This window comes from Euleptes europaea, chromosome 2 (assembly GCF_029931775.1).
Source record: "Euleptes europaea isolate rEulEur1 chromosome 2, rEulEur1.hap1, whole genome shotgun sequence".
Classification (NCBI taxonomy): Eukaryota; Metazoa; Chordata; class Lepidosauria; order Squamata; family Sphaerodactylidae; genus Euleptes; species Euleptes europaea.
In genome coordinates, this window is record NC_079313.1 from 111,040,424 (window position 1) to 111,063,004 (window position 22,581).

A 22,581-nucleotide genomic window follows, 5' to 3' on the forward strand; every position below is an offset into this window, starting at 1 on the left:
GAAATAGTATAGTGCATATAGCAAACAATGCAATAAAATAGATTACGAAACACTAGAACCCTGTATAACATACACAGTAAAGTGTACACCATTGATTTAATGTTACTTGATTATTTATTTGATTAGCAAGGTTCTGTGGCATACATGCAGCACATCTATAGTATAAATGCCACAAGTTGTGAAAGTATGTGACTTATGTTGATAGGAGCTGGTAGCCCTGGTTATGGTAAAGAATCAGACCTACATACCTGTTTGTCCAAGGTAGTGGAAAAATGTTGGAGCACATTATTTTTAGTGGAGTACATACTGGTATCATACTGGGGATGGGTCATAGCTCAGTGGTGGTAGGGCACTTGCTTTGCATGCAAAAGTTTCCAGGTGTAACCCCTGGCATATCTGGTTAAACAAAGGTCTCAGGCATTGGGTAAGACTTTTCTCTGCCTGCCACCCTAGAGAAGCTTGGCCAACCAAATAAGGAAATATTGAGGTAATTAGGCTGGAAATCTAACTGTATAAGGCAGCTTCCTATTTTCATTGCTCCTTTAAATGGGTAGCCTTGCTCTGGAAGGAACCAGGGTATCAATATAGCTGGCTCTCAATAGGGCCAAATCTGTGGCTACTTAAATCCAGAGATTGGAGCCTGGAGACTAAGGCCTATGAGGAAAGGCTGAGGGAGTTGCGAATGTTTAGACTGGAAAAGAGGAGGTTGAGGGGGGACATGATTTCTCTCTTGAAGTATTTGAAAGGCTGTCACTTAGAGGAGGGCAGGGAGCTGTTCCTGTTGGCAGCAGAGGATAGGACTCACAATAATGTGTTTAAATTGCTGGAGGGAAGATACTGGCTGGATGCTAAGAAACATTTTTTACAGCAAGAGTTGTTCGACGGTAGAATCAACTACCTAGGGAGGTGGTGAGCTCCTCCTCACTGGCAGTCTTTAAGCAGAGGCTGGCCAATAACTTGTCAGGGATGCTCTAGGCTGATCCTGCATTAAGCAGGGGGTTGGACTAGATGGCCCCTATGGCCCCTTCCAACTCTGAGTTCTATGAGCAGATAAGACAGATCTTTCTACAAACCACTGTACCTGTGCAAGATTGATTCTGCCCTCAAGGCAAGCATAGATTAAGAGCCGATTCACATGTTACAAATGCCTCATGTCCCCAGTAAGGCAAGTAGCAGCTCCCCAGGGCCACTTCAGGTTGGGGAAACAGCACAAGCCCCCTTTCCCTGAGGGCCATGGTACTGATTCAAATCAGGCCCCTGCGTGCCTGGTAATTAAGTTCCAAGCACACAATTCCCAGAACACATTTACTGGCTGGGCACATGGGGTTAGTACCGGGCTAGGATCTGGGAGACACACATCTCCACTCTGCCATGGAAGTTTGCTGGGTGACCTTGGGACAGTCACATACTCTCAGCCTAATTTACTTCATAAGGTTGTTATGAGGAGCAAAGGGAAGAGATGATAATATCAACTGCTTTGGGCCACTGGGGGGAAAGGCAGGATATAAATGAAGTAACTGGCTTAAGGTCAGCCGTGAGGGAACATTTGAACTCAAGTTAGGGTTGCCAACCTCCAGGTACTAGCTGGAGATCTCCTGCTATTACAACTGATCTCCACCTGATAGAGATTAGTTCCCCTGGAGAAAATAGCTGCCTTGGCCATTGGACTTTATGGAATTGAAGTCCCTCCCTTCTCCAAACCCCGCCATTCTCAGGCTCCGCCCCCAAAATCTCCAGGTATTTCCCAACCTTGAGCTGGCAACCCTAACTCAAGTTCTTAGCAGTGCCATTCTGCCGCGCCAAAAGCTATACCACACCTAGGCTGTTACCGCACTAGGTATTCCCAGCGATGTATCAAGAGTTTGCAAATGTTATAAAAAATTCTGTTCGCACTTTCAATGTATTTCCACAGATGTATTCAGAGTTTGAAACTGTTATAAAAAATACTGTTCGCACTTTGGTTGGCCCCTTTAGCTGTGAAGACGTCTTCCAACCATTTTTTAGCCGTGGTATCCACAAACCCTTTTAAAGTGATGTGATTTTATAACATTTTCAAACTCTTAATACATCGCTGGGAATACAAAGTGCGGTAACCGCCCTAGTTTCTATTTCACTTCCCTTTGCAAAAGCATTTCAGCGCCTTTGTGGCAGCTAAAAGCGGCTAGAGAGGCAGCTCAACGTGCACTGAGATCCTAATTCTACTGACGGCCATGCAGGAAAGGGCCGTTTACACACACCTTCCAACCTTTCTGCCTTCTGCAAAGCACGGGGAATCCGGTCCAACAAACTCCCTCTGCCATATAGATTCTAGGAACATCATCTCTGGACCCACCAATGTCAGCCATACTATCTCAGGTTCATACTCCTGCTCATCTTCTAATGTGATTTATGCCATCACATGCCAGCAATGCCCTTCCACAATCTACATTGGACAAACAGGTCAGTCTCTTAGACAAAGATTAAATGGACATAAGTCTGACATCAGAAACCACAACATTCAAAAACCAGTGGGAGAACATTTCAACCTTCCAGGACATTCAGTTGCAGATTTAAGAGCAGCAGTTTTCTTACAAAGGAATTTCAAAGGGAGATTGGAAAGAGAAACTGCTGAATTACAGTTGAGATTCAAACTAAAGACAATGCATTTACCTGGGCTGAATAAAGACCTTGCATTCATGGCTCATGACCAATGCTGATTTCTCCACACCCATCTCTCCCCTGGACATCACAGACTCTTCTGCATACCTCACCTAATCCCATCAAGCCTGCTATTCACATTTACATACTGTTAACATTTACATACTAATGCTTGTCTGAATTCACTCTCCTCTACTTAAAGACAGATGGATTCATTTTCTAGCTGTATCTGAAGAAGTGAGCTGTGGCTCACGAAAGCTCACACCCTACCAGGAAATATTTTTGTTAGTCTTTAAGGTGCTACTGGACTCTTGCCCTTTTCCCCTCTGTTCCTGAAAGTGGATTCCAGGGAGAGGGCACTCCAAGGGCTTCGACTGCTGCCACTGAGCATGCGCAGGAGAGCCCCCGCGACACATTTTTCCCGGGGCCGCATTCGGGTCCAGAAAGTGGATTCCAGGGAGAGGGCACTCCAAGGGCTTCGATTGCTGCCACTGAGCATGCGCAGCAGAGCCCCCGCGACACATTTCCCCCGGCGCCGCGTTCGGGTCCAGAAAGTGGATTCCAGGGAGAGGGCACTCCAAGGGCTTCGATTGCTGCCACTGAGCATGCGCAGCAGAGCCCCCGAGACACATTTCCCCCGGGGCCGCGTTCGGGTCCAGAAAGTGGATTCCAGGGAGAGGGCACTCCAAGGGCTTCGATTGCTGCCACTGAGCATGCGCAGCAGAGCCCCCGAGACACATTTCCCCCGGCGCCGCGTTCGGGTCCAGAAAGTGGATTCCAGGGAGAGGGCACTCCAAGGGCTTCGATTGCTGCCACTGAGCATGCGCAGCAGAGCCCCCGAGACACATTTCCCCCGGCGCCGCGTTCGGGTCCAGAAAGTGGATTCCAGGGAGAGGGCACTCCAAAGGCTTCGGCTGCCTCCACTGAGCATGCGCCTCGGAGTGTGAGCATGCGCAGCAGAGCCCCCGCGACGCATCTTCCCCGGGGCCGCGGCGATGGCGGCGGCTGGCGGGGTCTTCCCGTTCCGCGACGCCCGCTGGGAGCCCGACCCGCAGCTCGAGGCCCTCGCGGCCGTCCGGGCGCCGCAGCCGGCCCCGCTGGTGCTGGACAACGGCTCGTTCCAGATGCGGCTGGGCTGGGCCTGCGCCGACCCCCAGGCGCCCGGCGGGCCGCTGCTCCGCTTCCGCTCCCTGGTGGCCCGCAGCCGGGGGGCCCGCGGCGGCGCCGGCGTGGAGACGCAGGTGGGCAACGACCTGGGCAGCCCCGAGCCCCTCCGCTGGCTCCTCCGCTCGCCCTTCGACCGCAACGTGCCCGTCCAGATGGAGCTGCAGGAGCTGCTCTTCGACCACGGCTTCCAGCGCCTCGGCGTCTCCTCGCAGGTAGGCAGGCAGGCAGGCAGCGTGGTTGGACGGTGGAACTCCCTGCCCCAGGATGGGGTGATATATGCCAACTTGATATATGCCAACTCTCGAGCAACGCCCTGGCTAAGTCATTCAAAACTGATAAAAGGAAGTATTTCTTCACGCAGTGCAGAGTTAAACGGTGGAACTCCCTGCCCCAGGATGGGGTGATATATGCCAACTTGATATATGCCAACTCTCGAGCAACGCCCTGGCTAAGTCATTCAAAACTGATAAAAGGAAGTATTTCTTCACGCAGTGCAGAGTTAAACGGTGGAACTCCCTGCCCCAGGATGGGGTGATATATGCCAACTTGATATATGCCAACTCTCGAGCAACGCCCTGGCTAAGTCATTCAAAACTGATAAAAGGAAGTATTTCTTCACGCAGTGCAGAGTTAAACGGTGGAACTCCCTGCCCCAGAATGGGGTGATATATGCCAACTTAATATATGCCAACTCTCGAGCAATGCCCTGGCTAAGTCATTCAAAACTGATAAAAGGAAGTATTTCTTCACGCAGTGCAGAGTTAAACGGTGGAACTCCCTGCCCCAGGATGGGGTGATATATGCCAACTTAATATATGCCAACTCTCGAGCAATGCCCTGGCTAAGTCATTCAAAACTGATAAAAGGAAGTATTTCTTTACACAATGCATAGTTAAATTGTGGAACTCCCTGCCCCAGGATGTGGTGATGGCTGCCAGCTTGGAGGGCTTTAAGAGGGGAGTGCGCATGGTTATGGAGGAGAGGGGTATTCATGGCTACTAGTCCACATGGGTACTAGTCATGATGCATGCCTGTTCTCTCCAGGATCAGAGGGAGCATGCCTATTATGTTGGGTGCGGTGGAACACAGGCAGGATGGTGCTGCTGCAGTTGTCTTGTTTGGGGCCTTCCTAGAGGTGCCTGGTTGGACCACCGTGTGAACAGACTGCTGGACTTGATGGGCCTTGGTCTGATCCAGCAGGGCCTTTCTTATGTTCCTCTTGAGCAATGCCCTGGCTAAGTGATTCAAAACTGATAAAAGGAAGTATTTCTTCACACAATGCCTAGTTAAACAGTGGAACTCCCTGCCCCAGGATGTGGTGATGGCTGCCAGCTTGGAGGACTTTAAGAGGGGAGTGCGCATGGTTATGGAGGAGAGGGGTATTCATGGCTACTAGTCCAAATGGGTACTAGTCATGATGCATGCCTGTGTCTCTCTAGTATCAGAGGAGCATGCCTATTATCTTGGGTGCTGTGGAACACAGGCAGGATGGTGCTGCTGCAGTCATCTTGTTTGTGGCTTCCTAGAGGCATCTGGTTGGCCACTGTGTGAACTGACTGCTGGACTTGATGGGCCTTGGTCTGATCCAGCAGGGCTTTTCTTATGTTCTTATGTAGGTAGACAGGCAAGCGATGGTGGATCGGGCCCTTAGTAAGTGGGAGAGCTCTTTTGCGTGTATGCGATGTATAGAGGCCCACTGAGCTAGTTGCACCATTGAGCTTCGTGATTTGGCTCAAGCCTGAATTGCACAGCTCCTGTTTCCTTATTTCACTTAATTTTCTTAAGAGGACACTAAAGATGGGGAGGAGCGAGGAATGGATAAGTAAGAAAGGAGGGATAGAGGAAGGATCCAGTGTAGAAGGGGAGTTCCTCACTGGGAAGTACTGGATGGTAACGTTGGTCTTTGAGATGGACTGCCTCTGCACAACACTGGATCTTGCATTGTTGTGCTGTAACAATCATTTGCAACCAGTGGATCTATATGAAGGAGGTGGCCTGTTGCAAATGACTGTTGTGGGGAATGATAGTGCAGTATCCAAGGATGTATAGTAGTAGTGGTCATGGATGATCCTCAGGAGGAGAGGATGCAGAGGTTGATTCTGCTGACTTTTAGCACCTCAGATCTAGCACAGTTTCATAGAAAAGTTAAGCTTTATATCTCCGAATTTATTTATTCATTTAAATGCTTGTTAAGCCTTCCCCTCCTCTGTCTGCCTGAGTGGTTCCAAAGCAGTATGTAACAATGAAGAGATACAATGCAACTAAACAAAATAGCAAACTGCATTTTGGGCTGGTCCTGGTTTCAGTGGCTTCTGTGTCCCATCTCTCAAGGGACCAGCTCAAGGTGGCTCACAAATGAAAAAACAACAAAGATTAAATACTTAAAACAAGACTTGGGGCATAAAACCAACATAAAACAACATTCAAGTAGTCAAAAATGAAATCCACGAAACAAGTTTTCAAGCTTAGAAGGAGAATGTAAAAACAACTTTAAGTGATGGAACTGATGCCTAAAAGGCCCTGTGATCCAGATACCCGGTGAGCCTAAAAGGGGAGGGCATGCAAGTGATGAGGTGCCACCACCAATAAAGCCCTACCTCTCCTCTGGCATAGAGTATCTCACCCAAAGGAGAGAGAAATGCCATTTGCTATTTGTGTATATTTAAAACTTCCAAAAATGGCTAGTGTCAAGGCTGCAAGATTATTTGATGTTCTTGGCTGCCAGCCTCAGACGTCTAACAGTGCAATCGTAAGTAGCCTTAACAAACTTCTAAGACCACTGACTTCAACAGAAGGGTGTATCTCTGCTCACAATGATGCTGGAAGAGTTGCATCAGATGTGTAGGTATCATCTCAGGACATGACAAATATTCCAAAACATTTTCTAACCTGTCTTTTTTCCAATTTCATCAAAGGGCTGTGTCGACCATCCCGTTGTGGTAACAGAAGCTGTGTGCACCCCTCTCTATTCACGGCAAATGATGTCAGAGCTCCTCTTCGAATGCTACCAAGTCCCCAAAGTGTCTTATGGTGTGGACAGTTTGTACAGCTTCTGTCACAACAAAAGGCAGGGCTGGCCTAGCAGCGGTCTCATAGTTTCCTCTGGATATCAGTGTACACACATTTTGCCGGTTTTAGACGGCAGGTGAGCTGAAAGCTTATTACTATGCTGGATTACGAGGTTCCTTCTTTGCAGACAGATCGTCACTGAGCTGATTATTTTTTGAAGACACCCTTGGCCACAGGCTTTAACAGGTGGCGCTCAGGAAGAGTTTTTTTTGCACGTCTCACTGTGGTTGAACAGGTGTGTGGGCAGAGTAGACTCTCTCTTATTCTTCGAACATATTACATTGCTTTATGCTGGGTCAGACCATAGGTCCATCTAGCTCTGTGTCTTCTTTGACTGAGAGCATCTCTCTGGAGTCTCAGTGTCTTTCTCTGTATACCTGCTGCTTGAGATCATAGAATCAGAGTTGGAAGGGGCCATTCAGGCCATCTAGTCCAGCCCCCTGCTCAATGCAGGATCAGCCTAGAGCAGTGGTTTCCAAACTTTTAGAGTCATGGAGCACTTTTCAGGAGATAAATTTATCACGGAGCACTAACTTTCACGTAGCACCTACATACTAAACTGAATGACAGTAGTATTTTTCTTTCCAATCTCTTCACAGAGCACTAGGAGATGTTTCGCGGAGCACCAAGTGCTCTGTAGAGCACAGTTTGGGAACCGCTGGCCCAAAGCATTCCCGACAAGTGTTTATCCAGCTGCTGCTTAAAGACTGCTGGTGAGGGGGAGCTCACCACCTCTCTAGGTAGCTGATTCCACTGTTGAACACCCTACTGTAAAAAAATATTTTCCCTAATATCCAGCTGGTACCTTTCTGCCCGAAATTTAAACCCATTATTGCAAGTCCTATACTCTGCCGCCTCCCTGCCCTCCTCTAAGTGACAGCCCCTCAAATACTTCAAGAGAGCAATCATGTTCCCCCCTCAACCTCCTTTTCTCCAGGCTAAACATTCCCAAGTCCCTCAGCCTTTCCTCATAGGGCTTGGTCTCCTTTAACAAGCTGCTGGGCCTTTGCTTAAGTTATAGCATCTCCTTCCCAGGCATCCCTCAAATGGCGAGAGAGTGACTCTTGGTTGCCAGGAGGCAATTTGAATGCCCAGTTACAAGACTGGACTTCCTGAAGGCAGTGGAAAGTACGAACAATCTGAACTGAGTCAGCTGGATGTTTTTATTTTGTTATATTTGAATAGCTCGCTCAAGTTTTTATTTATATTTTTGTATAAACACGCACGCTATTTCACAAGCTATATATGCACTTGTGAAGACATAGATGTTAACACCATAACTGCATCAAGGTGACTCTTACGTTTGAGTTTTTTCCACCAGTTCTTTTTCTCTCTTATTTTAAAAGTTGAAAAAGTATAAACTCAGTTCTTTCCTCAGAACAACCTAAATAATGTGCTTGGTCTTTATTTCATGGGATTTGCAAGGGTTTCTAGCAAGGTGGTTGTTCCTTGCGAACAACCACCTTGCTAGAAAGGTGTGGAAATAAGGTGTGGAAATGCGGTCATAGTTCGATAGAGCCTTGATACAGGCATTTCCTTTCAAGGTCAAGTTGGTTTGGGGTTTTTAAAAATACACCAGAACATCTTTTTTTTTTTAATTAATTGAGAGATCCCTGGTAGAAAGACTCTTAAATTCATTTTTTGTTTCTGTTTGTCGGTAGGCTGGATGCTAAAAACTGCAAGCGTATAAATCTCGGGGGTTGCCAGGCTGCGATGTACTTGCAGCGGCTCCTTCAACTGAAATACCCGGGACATCTGGCTGCCATCACTTTTGGCCGTGTGGAGGAAATACTGCATGAGCACAGCTATGTTGCAGAAGATTACAGAGAAGGTAGGTGTTGCCGTCATGCATCCTGCATTGAAGTTTTATTTTATCATGTTCTCCTGCTATTTGGCAGAAGCGACCCGTGGTCCCCACATTCTGGCATATTTTTATTTTTACTTCATTTATACCCTGGCTCTCTCTCCGGAGGGGTCCCAAAGCGGCTTACATCTTTTTCCTCTCCTCCATTTTATCCTCACAACAACCCTGTGAGGTAGGTTGGTCTGAGAGAGTGTGACTGGCCCAAAGTTGCCCAGCGAGCTTCCATGACAGAGTGGGCGATTTGAACCTGGGTCTCTCAGATCCTAGACCTAACCACTACACTACACACAATCCCCAGGAAAAAACATTGAGTTGACTGATGTGTGTGATCCATGCTAATTCCAGTATTAAGAGTCAGTATTTATCCAAAGAAGAGAACTTGGAGTTAAGACGCTGGTCATTTGTGATATTCCTTTATCCTTCTGAAAGAAATTAAAAGTAGTGAATGATAATTGGATTGTTATGGACAAGTAGTGAATTATAACCAAAACTTTCCTTAGCAGTTTCTGCAAGTTTTAATTTAATATTTGTTAAGTTATCTACTGGCCTAACTCAGTTGCTGCATTCAGTCATAAAAAAGTTTGTGATAGGCATGAATCTGTTTTTTTGCCAAGCTCACACTCAAATACCCCACCTTTTCATCCTTTGCAGAGATTTAAAGTTTCCTGGTTTTGGAAACTTTTGGTCAAACTCCAGTCTGCTATGATGTTTGAAATGCAGGCACCTGGGCAAATTACAATTTGGTTTCCCCCCCATAAACTGAGATTCTAAATTACCATTTAATCCTAGTTTGTGTAGGGACTTGGATTCTGACATCAAGACAAATGGTAGTTTGAAGGCTTCTGAAATAAGGAAGATTTTAATTGTATATCACAAGGGGTGTGTGGTAGGAGTCAAGCTAACCCCCATCACCAACAAACATTGGTTTGTTTGTAAAGTTTCCAGCCACTATGAAGTAGACTTTAAAAATCTGATCTCTGAGGTTTATGCTTTCTTGATATTCCTCCTGTTTTCTAGTACAGTTCAGAAAGTATTGTAGAATTACTGCATGGTGTGAGCATTGGTAGTTGTTGTTTTTTTAATCCACCATGCTTTCACCTCTTTAAAAAAAACAAAAATTAAGCAAGCCAATATCTGCATATGACTTTGCTTTTCATAGATGTCAGTATGGCCTGTTAAATACTTCTTTCCTGATCTCTCCTTGGCTAAGAGATGGGTCTGTTCTTTCCTAGTTTCTACCAAGGGATTTCCCCCCTCCTCTCTTCAGTGTCAGGGATGTTTTACTGTTAGAGGTGCATAAAGATTACTCTTCACCTAGTTGGCTTTAAGTCAGAATTTGAAGCTGGTTTGCAGATCTTGGTTAAAGGTAACGATCGCTCTCCTAACCTCTGCTGAGGTAACTTTATACCATGGTTAATGCTAAAAAAGTATGTCTGGATCGATCTTTTCAAGGTTTTCTATTGGTAAGCAACCCTTCAAATGTGATAGCTTGCCCCCAAAGGACAGGTCTTTACACAACTTTTAAAACAACATTAATAACTTTAGAAATATGAAAGAACTGAAACAGAAGATGTTGAAGGACTGAGTGGTCTGGGGTCTGGTCAACAACTCGTTTTAGGGAAGCCTATTTTGAGAAAGTAATGTAAGATAGTGAGGCCAACTTCTTACCATACTCTGGACTGCCAGTAAGTCTCTCTTGTCTCTGCTTTGGCAGTTTGGATGAGAGTGGTTAGCACTCTTAAGGAGCAGAAATTAGATCTGGGTCTTCTGGCTGTTGATTCCAACTCCGTAGAATAATTATTTTGGAGTATTCACAAGCATCTAGTTCCTCTCCTCTTCCTTCCTTTTGGTCTTTCACATCTCCTACATTTTGGTGCAAAGGCATGGGGCCAAATTAAGTGCATTAAATAGGCTTGTCTCATAATGCTGAGCGAGGTCTAGGAGATACATTACTGCTGACATCCCATAGATATGTTGAAAAGACCCTAAATTCTATAAGAATTGGTAAGATAACTGGGATTAATGGAATCTCATACAGATCTAAATCGCCTCCCTGGCCACCAAATGCTGAACAACTTAAAGATCCTGAACATAGGAGACCTTAATAACCATTAACTGATATTAAGAGACTGCACAAAGCAGTATTCTTATATTAAACCATAAGTTCACACACATAGCCAGAAAGTCCTAAACAGCTTTAAAGCTAACATGTAGTATTGAATGGCTTTATAAATAAGCTTTGCATAACTGTCTAAATTGGATAATAGGTGACATGCACATACTCACAGATACTCTGGTCTATGTAGTTACAAGTTACAAGTCCTATAATAAGGCTAATAAGATTTCATAGATTGGCCCTGACATGGACTGGTAAGTGATGATGACTTCCATAGGAAATTCATGGAATTTGAGAACTGTTAATCCTTTGCAGAAACATAGCAAAGGCAAAACTAAAATGAAAGATCAAATGAGTTTAGATATCCTAAACATGAATTGAGAACTGTCCAGTTCCAGCAAAGAACTGTCAGCTTAACAAATAAGGTTGAGAAGGGTTGCAGATGACATGGCAAGGTGAAAGCATGTCCTCTGAAATACGATATTATGATGTGTTAAATGATTTAAGTCAAGATGCCTTAAACTAACAAATCTTATTCCATAGAAATAACCCTTTTTGATAAGGATTTCTGTAATAGTACATATTTATGCATATTTATTCTAACTAAATTATTATATTCTGTAACTGAAGTATATTCTAAATGAATTATCAAACAAGATACTCTTTCATAAGAGGCATAGAGATGGAGATGGCTTACTATATAAACATGTTTTAAGTCTAATAATGTCTAAACTTCATAGAAGGATTTGTAACCACAATACAAGTCTATTCTTATGTGATGTAAATAAATATGTTTTATTATACAAACAATGATCCTTTATTATTATAAATTTACTGGAAGTATATCAATAAAAAGACTTGCTTTTTAAAAGTAGGTAAAGTAGTTGAGTCCTGCTTACTCGGTGATTGGCTGAATAGATAACACCAGGAAGTGGTCCATTCTACTAGTCTAATCACTTGAACAGCATGACCCGCTTCAGAGGGAGTGAGGTACTTCTCCCTCTAGCTAGATTGTTTTCCCTTTAATTCTCAGAAGTGGTTTCTGACGGGGTTTGCATTGGAGTTGGGCTTGGTCGCACCTGGCAAAAAGTGGTCATTGTGCCTTTAAAAAATGTCTTTTGGAACAGAGACGGCAAAGTGGAGGTCTCCGGAGTATTATGAGGAGAACGTGCATAAGATGCAGCTGCCCTTTTCCAACAAGCTCCTGGGGAGCACCCTCACCTCCGAAGAGAAGCAGGAGAGGCGGCAGCAGCAGCTTCGGCGCCTCCAGGAGCTCAATGCTCGCCGGAGAGAGGAAAAGCTGCAACTCGACCAAGAGAGGCTGGACAGGTTGCTTTATGTTCAGGTAGCTTCGCGCGATGCTTAAGCTGTAGCCCTGGGGCAGTTGGGAGGGTAAAGTGGAAGGAAGCGGACTGCACATGCAAAGCCGGCTCTGATTCAAGACAAAAGGTTTTGTCGTGGCAGGATCCTTTTAGATCGCACACCAAAGTTGCCAGTAACTAAGAAGGCCCCTTGTTCACCTGACAGCTTGTCACTTTCTGTTTGTGTTCTGCTGAGTGGCAGATGGGATCTTCCGTAGTATTCTATTCCCAGTGGCTTTATTTCAGTCTGTTGGAAGCATTTAGAGAAAACCAGTGGCATGTTAAATCCAGCACTGTTGGTTAAAGAAAGGGAATTGTAGAATCATAAGAGTTGGAAAGGACCACCAGGGTCATCTAGTCCAACCCCCTGCACAATGCAGGAAATTCACAACTGCCTCCCCCACACCCCCAATGACTGGAGATGTAATGCTGCATTCCATCTATGTGTGTGGAGAGGGGCCGTGAGTCAGTGGTAGAGCCTTTGCTTGCCATGCAGAAGGTCCCAGGTTCAATCCCTGGCATCTCCAGTTAAAGGGACTAGGGAAGGAGGTGATGGGAAAGACCTCTGTATAAGACCCTGGAGAGCCGCTGCCAATCTGAGTAGACAATACTGACTTGGATGGACCGAGGGTCTGATTCAGTAGAAGGCAGCTTCATGTGTTCATGTGTGTGTCAGTAATATAAAAAAGGTAAAGGTCCCCTGTGCAAGCACCGGGTCATTCCTGACCTATGGGGTGACATCACATCCTGACGTTTCCTAGGCAGACTTTGTTTGCGGGGTGGTTTGCCAGTGCCTTCCCCAGTCATCTTCCCTTTACCCCCCAGCATGCTGGGTTCTCATTTGACCGGCCTCGAAAGGATGGAAGGCTGAGTCAACCTCGAGCTGGCTACCTGAAACCAACATCCGTCGGGATCGAACTCAGGTCGTGAGCAGAGCTTTTGACTGCAGTACTGCAGCTAACCACTCTGCGCCACGGGGCTCCTGTGTCAGTAATATAGCAGAGAGGAAAAGAAACACTCCGTTGGCTGGATTGGAAGCTATGACAAATTGCACATGTACAGCAACCTGTTAAAATGCAGGGATAAACTATGGAATGACAGAGGATTCTAATGCACAAGTTGCACTTTGGAAAGGCGACCAGGTAATTCGAAACTCCAAAATCCATACAAGGGGAAATAAGCTCTTTTCCTTCTGTTGGGTTCGCTTGCAGGAACTGCTTGAAGATGGCCAGATGGAGCAGTTTCACAAAGCTTTGGTGGAACTGAATATGGACTCTGCGGAGGAGCTCCAGTCGTACATCCACAAGCTGAGCGTGGCGGTCGAGCAGGCCAAGCACAGAATCCTGCAGGCGGAGGTCAGCGTCGAAGTGGATGTTGTAGACAGCAAACCCGAGGTACGGCAGTGGGGTTCCGCTAACAAACTTGCGTGTCTGCAAAACGGCCGTTAAGACCCGTGTCCCGTTGTCAGCTTCATGCAAACCTTTCCCCTCTTCCTCCTAAAGGTGGTTCTTTCTCTTTCTGTTCTCCCCGCCCCATGTCACAAAAAAGTATGAACAGGCCTCCGGAGAAGCAGTTGGCGTGCCGCTAGTCCTGCCGCTTAGTAGCCCAATCTCTCCTGTATGCAGAAACCTAAGCAGTTGTTCAATTTGAGTATGTTTGGGAGACACAATACAGCCCGTTTTAAGTGTTTCAATAAATATGGCCTCTTTGAGACTGAACATGGGAAGGTGATGCCTGTTAAGGAACTTCCTATCAGTTTTTTTTCATTGTCCAACTTTCACACCCATACATATAGTAGTGGGGAATACTACGGTATTAATTACCTTGCTCTTGGTCACAAGCGACACATCCTTACACTTAAGAATCTTTTCTAGCTCCTTCATGGCTGCGCTTCCCAGTCTCAGTCTCCTTCTAATTTCTTGGTTGCAATCTCCCTTTTGATTGATGATGGAGCCAAGGAATAGAAAATCTTCAACAATTTAAATTTCTTCATTGTCAGCCTTAATGTTGTGTAATTCCCCAGTAGTCATAACTTTTGTCGTCTTAATGTTCAGCTGGGATCCTGCTAGGAAAAGTCACTGGAAAAGACAATAATGCCAGAAAAAGTTGAAGGCAGGAAAAGAAGAAAACCCAGCTTGAGATGGATTGACTCAATAAAGGAAGCCGCGGCCCTCAGTTTGTAAGACCTGAGCAAGTCTGTTAATGGTAGAACGTTTTGGAGGTCATTAATTCATTGGGTTGCCATAAGTCAGAAGCGATTTGATGGCACTTAACACACACAATTTTGCTTTGGTACTCTCTGTTTTAACCTTCATCAGTAGTTGTTGAAAGTCTCCACTATTTTCTGCCAGTATTGTGCTGTCATCTGCATATCTCAAATTGGTAATGTTCCTTCCACTAATTCACCTTCATCTAAATCTAGTCCATATGTTCTGCATATAGATTGAAGAGACAGGGAGAGAAAATGCATCCTTCTCTGACCCCTGTGCCAATTGGAGACCCTTCTTTTTCTCCATATTCGGTCCTAATGGTAGCCTCTTGCCCAGAGTACAGGTTGCACATACAATCGGATGTTGTGGCACACCCATTTCTTTTAAAACTAACCATAGCTTTTCATGATCCACACAGTCAAAAGCTTTGGTGTAATCTATGAAACACAAGCTGATTTTCTTCTGAAATTCTCTTGTATGCTCCTGAAATTCTCTTGTATGCTCCAGTAACCAACATAAATTTGCAATATGATCCCTGGTTTCCCTTCCTTTTCTGAATCCCGCTTGAACATTTGGCATTTCTCATTCCATATCTGGTAACAGTCTTCGTTGTATGATTTTTAGCTCTCTTTTTAGTCTTTTCAGCTGGAGTTTTTTGAGGACATCTTTCTTGCATTCAGATGAGTGTTTAATCTTATGTAACTTTTATTTTTAAGCTGGGTAAACTTCTTGGGAGTATTTGCTAAATCTAAAAATAGTGTAGTTTACAAATGGCAGAACCAAATTCTTGGCATGAAATTCCTAAACCCAAATTACCTAGTATTAGAATTCCAAGTGAAGTAGCCAACATCAGCATTGAAACCTCCCCAATAATTAATATGATGATACTTGTAGCCAACTGTGAGCTGTGGCGTCATACGTCTTTCTTCCAGCAGTCTGTTTCCGGGCATAATACCTACTTTCACAGAATACTGCTGCCTGGAACTAGCAATTTCTCAAAATTCACATACCATATATTTAGCCATCAAATATTTATTTTCCAGCATCATCTGAACAGGGCACAGAGAAAGGTAATTGATAGACCTGTAGGCGATTGTGTAAATGTTCCAAGTCTGTGCCATCTTTAACATCTAGGTTAACCTAAAACTTTAATTGGGACAACAACACTTTTTTTTCTCGAGGAATGGTCACTTGAGGCAGAAGACTGAGTATTGAACTGATAGGCTTAACAACTTGGTTAAGGTAGCTAGAAATACTTAAGTATGTTCTACGAGGCTCTTACCCCTGAAACTTTTGTTCACTCCGCTTGCCCATCCTAAGTGTGCTCGCTTGAGAGTAAGCATACATCTAAGACTGTTTGCTTTTTTTCCAGAACCGAAAGCAGCGTTTGGGCGAGACAGAAGAATAATTCAGAATTGTCTCAGCTGCTTTTCAATCTTGGCATGTTCATACTAGTTTTTGCAGCTAGGCTGTTTACTGGAATAATCTGTGGTCTTTTCCCTTCCTGGAATAACCTGTGGTCTTTTCCATTCCAAGACGCCTGACCTGGACCCACTGGGCAGTGAACAGTCCATGGATGATGTGGAAAGCATGAACGAATTCGAGCCTTTATTTGCTGAGGAGCAACCTGAAGCTGAAAAGCCAATTACAGTGCAGGTTTGTCATTCACACACACACGCATATCACACACACTATCTGTACAGTCCATTTCCTTAAAGTCCATTCCATCCCGTGTCCGTTCCATCCCATTGGAAGTTCTGCATGAACTTGGAGGAGGCTTAAGCTCAAACACTTAGCACAGGGCTTAACAGAATGGCCCTTGGAGGAGAGACTCTTCTTAGGCTGAAACGTATCTGCAAGATAGGGATAATTTTGTTCCATCACTTAAAGTAGATTATTCCAGCTCTATAATGCATGCTTGGAGAGCATGCTGTACCCAGCTTTTGGGTATCCTTCCATCTCTGTGAACCCCAGCTTATTTTAGCACCCTAACAGTCCCTTGTTACCGCAGAGCTTTTATGTTCGCTTGTTTGAACTCTGTTCCTTTGGCGGTGTTCAATGGAAGATACGCTAACTTACTTTATTCAGATAGGCTTTGTCCATGTGATCTGAAGAGAGTTGACGCACTACTTCATATAACGTTCAGTTTCTGTTCAGTTTATTGCTTATTACTCATTAACAAAGTCAAAAGCAAATTCATGTAAACGTCATATAATATTGGAATGTCCCCAATATAATCCTTATTGCAATTGTTAGCTGAATTGCTCAGTTATGCATATTGACGATGAATTGGGGATATTAGCTTAATTAACTGGCAATCGGAATCACTCTCAGGATCATGACCTATATCTACTGGAGTGCATTTATCGGTGACTTGAAATAAGGGTGCAGAGGCAATAGTTCCCTTAAATTTGCTTTACTTAAGATTATGAGCATTCAATCACAATATCACATTTCACACAAGATCTAGGAAATAAAGGAGGTAGGTAGAGCACAAGAGTTAATGTGGCATGAGCCCTTGAAGATGGGGTAATACTCACTTGTCACGTAGTGTGGGTTCTTGAAACTCGAGTGTTGAAGGTATAGTAAAACAGGAAAATGGGGGCGGGGGTCCTCAGCTTGACCAGCAAGGTAAGGATTTAGTCTGGGCTGGAGCGGATAGAGAGAGAAGAGCTAACTAGCTACTGCCAGCTGTTCCCCTTTGATATACCTTTTTGGAGGGGAAGGCGGGGAAAGGGTTTCCTGAATGGCTCCTATGATCGGCTGATGGGTTATAATGGTCCGCTCCGGGGAGTGTGAAAAGGGACAATTTGGAATTACTATCTAGGCCATTGTCTGACACATTCCAGGATATTTGGGGTGCATTAGGTGAAGAGGCGCTGCAGCTGGAGGGCGGGCGGAGACTCACGTTATCTGCAGGTGTGATCCAGCTCTCATTGTTCTTGACCATCGTTACTCATGCTAATGGGGGTTACTGTGTATGTGCCCCAGAGTCAGTGCCCTCATGGAGAGTTGCTGATCCCTTTTGGGAAAGTCTTGTCACTGGAAGAAAATGGATTCCCTTCTGCCTCTTCCGTCAGTGGCCGGGGCTTCCGTGCATAGTCCTATTCTTGTCAATTTCAGCTCTGTCAGGCAGTGCGTGTCTGGGACTGCCTTTCTGACGTGTAGTCAGGCGAGGGCACAGACCGATCATGGGGCAACAGTCCAAAACTGAGGGCTGCATGTTACACAATCCATGGATTACCCCTATTTTAATCAAATTACCTGCCACCTTAACAAAAAATAGTCCCCTTTTTGCTGGCAGATAGAGATCCAAGAACACTGGCGGTGGCCAAGTATCTCCACCATATTTTCCTTAAAGAAATAAAGACCTTTGGGTCATGGGAGCTTGAAAAAGGAAAGGTAGCCTGCCTAGTATCAGAAAGAGCCTCTGTCTTTTTGCTCGCGGCTCCCGCTCTTTGGAATGGACTCCTTCAGGCACCGTCTCCAGAAATTTTTAGGAGGTGCTACAGGTTCTTTTATTGGCCCCAGCTGCAGACATTTTGGCACGGTGATAGTGGTTAGTTAGAGTTCCATTGTGTATTGTATGTTTTTAATTGGGCTTTGTAAGCCACTGTGAGCTACAGGGAAGGGCAGAGTATTAGTATTTTAATAAAAAGTGACTAGTATTGCAAGGTTTTATTTTGGCTATTATTTTGTCCTGCTTTTCCAAGCTAAAAGGTTTGTCCAAAGCCACTTGTTGTCAAATTCGATAACCGATGATGAGGGCAGACACACTGCTTAAACAAAAATGAACCCACCCTCACCACAGTCAAGGCCATGAAACTGAACAAACAAGGGAAGGGGAGGAAAAAGGGAATGCAATGCATTTGCGGATGCCGGATCAAGGCCACGAGTTGTTAAGTCGCTCATCATGTCAGTCAGAAGGAGGAGAAGACTAGTGGATCTGGCAGGACCCGCAGGGATAGGTTCTTGGGGGCTGAGCCACTCCCATGGTCAGGAAGCCCGCCTCTTGGGAGGAGCCAAGGCAGCTTTATTAAGCCTGTGCAGACTGGGGAGAGGCCGTAAAAAGAGAGAGGAGGCAACCCAGCAAGAGGGAAAGTTGGAGAGTAGGTGGGGGACCAGGGTATCATGCTAAACCACTTCTTTCAATTCTGGGGCATGGGCATGGAGACCCCACCTATCAACACATGAAAATCGCAGCCCTTCTCTGCTGGCCTCCAGTTTCAGTCATTCAGAGGTTCTACATAACAGATCTGTTTGGCTGTCTTAGCTTCAGCACTTGGTACTTAGCTGGTTCTGAGGAGGACACGTCTTAACTACATTTTGGTTATACCCTTCTTTTAAGGAGCCCAGGGGGGCTTAACATGGTTCTCCCGTCCATGTTAATCTCACAGCAAACCTTGGGTAGTTTGTTAGGCTGAGTGAGGAACTGGTCCAGCCAGTCAACCTCATGGCAGAGTGGGGGTTTGAATTTAGGTTTACTTGGTTCTAATCTGCTAATTTATCAACCACACAATCTTAGGGTTGTCAACCTCCATGTGGCACCTGGGGCTCTCCCGCTATTACAGTTGATCTCAAAGATGATCATGATCAGCTCCCCTGGAGAAAATGGCTGCTTTGGAGGGTGGACTCTATGGCAGTATACCCTGCTGAGGTCCCTCCCCAAACCCCGCTCTCCCCAGGCTCCACCCCCCAAATCTCCAGGTATTTCCCAACCCAGAGCTGGCAACCCTACACCACCCTAGCGTAACTTCTTTTCTTCCCAATATGAACATAGTAATGAAAAAATGTCTCCCTCTGTAGGAGTTGCTGGGCGAAAATGCACGGTCGCTTTAGCCTCCTTTATTCCCTGCTTCAGCCAGGATCGAACGCACGTTTGGCGAAACACATGCGTTCGATCTTGGCTGAAACAGGGAATAAAGGAGGCTAAAGCGACCTTGCATTTTTGCCCGCTGTCATCTTGATTAGACCTGATACAAATTATATCTTACAAGTCAGTGTGTGTGTAAAGTGCCGTCAAGTCGCAGCCAGCTTATGATGACCCCTTTTGGGGTTTTCATGGCAAGAGACTAACAGAGGTGGTTTGCCAGTGCCTTCCTCTGCACAGCAACCCTGGTGTTCCTTGGTGGTCTTCCATCCAAATACTAACCAGGGCTGACCCTGCTTAGCTTCTGAGATCTGACGAGATCAGGCGATGAAAGCTTTTTTGCGGTGGGGTGAGGGTGGAAGCGCAGAAAAGATACTTTGTTGGGGGAGGGGCACGTTCGTCATATGTACAAACATTTTTTATTTAAATTAATGTCACTTTAAAAAAACTGTAGAGCAATCCTGGTTTTGAATCTCCTGTCTTTCCAGCCTGTATTTAACCTGGCAGAGTATCACCAGCTTTTTATTGGCACAGAAAGAATCCGTGTTCCTGAAATCATTTTCCAGCCATCCTTGATAGGAGAAGAGCAGGCTGGAATAGCAGAAACCATGCAGTTTGTCCTGGACAGGTTGGTTTACAGAGATCCCAAAACCCTTGCCTTTTTTTATAATAATAGCTGTTTTGTTCAGTATTTCCTCGGAATTCCATGAAATATGTCTTTGCTGGCTAATAGTGCTTGTTCCATGACCATGGACAATTTCTTGCTTGACAAAACATTAACCCAAAGCAGTTGTCTTCACAAAGAAAGTTTTATAATGGGGAGAAGAGTTATAAAGCCTGTCTTTCCTCTTGACACCTGGCTTTCTACACAAAGGGAATATTTTCATATGGATGAACATTCATCTATGGGAAAGCTCACCTTGTTATCTGAAGTGGTGCAATCCAGACACAATTTTGCCACCTCATTAAGAGCTTGTTCTCACATGATATAGACATCAGTTCAGAAGTAGCCTACGAACAATTCTTCATTTTTTAAAACAATCTAGATGCTGCAACCAGAAGCTCGCTGAATTTATAATTTGCAAACTGTTGTTTTGTTGGTTGGTTCAGTGAGCCAGCATGGTGTAGTGGTTAAGAGTGGTGGACTCCTTCTGGAGAACCGGGTTTGATTCCATACTCCTCCACATGAGCGGCAGACTCTAATCTGGTGAACTTGGTTGGTGTAGCTTTTAATTATATTTTTGGCCTTGTTAGTTGTTGTTTTTTGCTTGACCTTCTAAGGTACTTAATTCCCTACTCCTCTACGTGAAGCCTGCTGAGTGACCTTGGACTAGGCACAGTTCTCTCTGAACTCTCTCTGCCCCACCTACCTTACAAGGTGTCTGTTGTGGGAAGGAAAGGCAATTATAAGCAGCTTTGAGGCTCCTTAAGGGTAGAGAAAAGGGGGTCATAAAAAAATTCTTCTTCATTGAAATAGGACAATATATATATTTTCTCCTTTGGTATCATTGTAAAAAACCACATTCTTTTTGTTGCTTATTGGGGAAGAAGGTCTGCAGCAAGGACTCATGAGGCATCAAAATCCTCCAGTGATCTGGAACTGGAATAATTGGTGAGGGACAAGACGCATAAAGGGGGGGGAGAAATCTCATGACTAAACTGATTCCTACTCCCTGTTTTCTTTTGCTTGGATTTAAGTGTACCTTGTTCCGTCAGTCCCAGAGTTGAGTGCTTTTCGTTTCAGTGGAACTCGAGGGTGTTTGAGACTTGCCTGGATTGTACCCATTAATTCAGAGTAGCTCCCAAAGGGGACTTAATTTAATATATTTCGAAACAGACTGTGAGGATAGAATGAATGCGTTTTCAGATTCTTCTGTACAATCTATAGGATTAGACTCTGTCCATCACCTCTTACAGGGGCTTATGAAAGGAATCAAATAATACACTTGGTATGTCATTGTGAGCTGCCTTCGGCTTAGCGCTTGAGACTGTTATGCGCTTTTTTTTTTAATAGATGAAGTTCTGTTTTATTTGTTTAGGTATCCCAAAGAGCAGCAGCAGAAGCTTGTCCAGAATGTCTTCCTTACTGGGGGAAACATGATGTATCCTGGCATGAAAGCCAGAATCCAGAAGGAGCTGTTGGAAATGAGGCCCTTCCAGTCATCTTTTCAGGTAAACAGGTTTGACATTGTCAACGCAATGGCTGCACGTAGCGCTTAAATATTCAGCAGGCCAGCGTCAACAGATTTTCATGACGCAATTGGGGGGGGGGGGCTTTGAGTTGATCGGAGATGCCGCCTGAGTTATTCTGTGAGCTTGCAGAGGAGTGACTACAGGGGAGTGCGGCCTTTGAGGGCTGCCCTTAGAAGAGACCCAAAGGCAGCACCATGTTTGTCACGCGCATGGATGGAGAAAGAGGGCGCTGGGTTTTGCCAAACTGCTTTGCTCTTACGCGTCGTCGTTCTGTTAACATTCAGTTAAATTAACCAGGCCTCTATCGGCCTTGCTGCCACGTAGGTGCACTTTGCCTCTAACCCAGTGTTAGACGCATGGTACGGCGCTCGGGATTGGGCCCTGGAGTACATGAACCGGGAAGAAGGCTGGATCACCAGGAAAGACTATGAAGAAAAGGGCGGAGAGTACCTGAAGGAACACAGCGCTTCCAACGTCTACGTGCCTATTCGCCTCCCAAAACAGGCTCTGCGGACAGCTGAAGCTGCAGCAGCCAGCAAAGCTCTGGGGCCAGCTCCTAACAGTGCCTCTGAGCAGACGTAGGATGGGGACTGCGAAGATGTGTAACGTCAAGGTTAGGATTAGCCTGTTTTTAAGGAGCCGCCTTTCCACAGCAACAAGGGAGTTGCTGACTTGCAAAAACTAGACTCACAAGTCCCAAATTTCTGGATGGGCTTGCAATATTTGGCGTCTTAAGCAGTGGATCAAATGGTCATACAGCTAATTTTCCTCCTGATCCCTGCAGTGAGAAATCTCAAGTGCGCCCCGTGTTGCCATGAGGTAATCGCAGACACTGCATCTGTCAAAGGTGTAAAAAAGAGGGAAACATATTTCAGCAAAAACTCTTATTGGCCTCATTGAGGCTAACACATTGTGTGAATGTGTTATAATAATAGATATATTGTTTAAAGTTCTAAGCAATGTAAATAAAGTCTCTTTTTGTACGGTTTTCATTCTCCAGAGCATTTTTCCTTGCTCCAAAGTGTAGCAGCGTTAGTCCAGAAGGGGGCGCTTTCACCTAACAGAAGAGGGAATTTTAACAGACCAGCTCTTCG

General features: G+C 45.1%; 1 protein-coding gene across 1 annotated transcript; it reads left to right on the plus strand.

Moving 5' to 3' along the window:
- Nucleotides 1-3,632: 3,632 nt before the first annotated feature.
- ACTR5 (actin related protein 5) lies at nt 3,633-22,116 on the plus strand. The gene is made up of 9 exons (XM_056844368.1): nt 3,633-4,016; nt 6,720-6,949; nt 8,535-8,704; nt 11,981-12,198; nt 13,426-13,608; nt 15,961-16,080; nt 19,783-19,922; nt 21,334-21,466; nt 21,812-22,116. Exons 1-9 carry the CDS (start codon nt 3,633-3,635, stop codon nt 22,067-22,069), a joined length of 1,836 nt encoding a protein of 611 aa, XP_056700346.1. The 3' UTR covers nt 22,070-22,116.
- The last annotated feature ends 465 nt before the right edge of the window (nt 22,117-22,581 follow it).

Bases quoted from the DNA above. Each gene is read 5' to 3' on its own strand.
- ACTR5 (XM_056844368.1), top strand. From the start codon at position 3,633: ATGGCGGCGGCTGGCGGGGTCTTCCCGTTCCGCGACGCCCGCTGGGAG. The intron at 4,017-6,719 runs GTAGGCAGGCAG...ATTTCATCAAAG, and splicing joins GCCTCGGCGTCTCCTCGCAG to GGCTGTGTCGACCATCCCGT. The intron at 21,467-21,811 runs GTAAACAGGTTT...GCTGCCACGTAG, and splicing joins CCTTCCAGTCATCTTTTCAG to GTGCACTTTGCCTCTAACCC.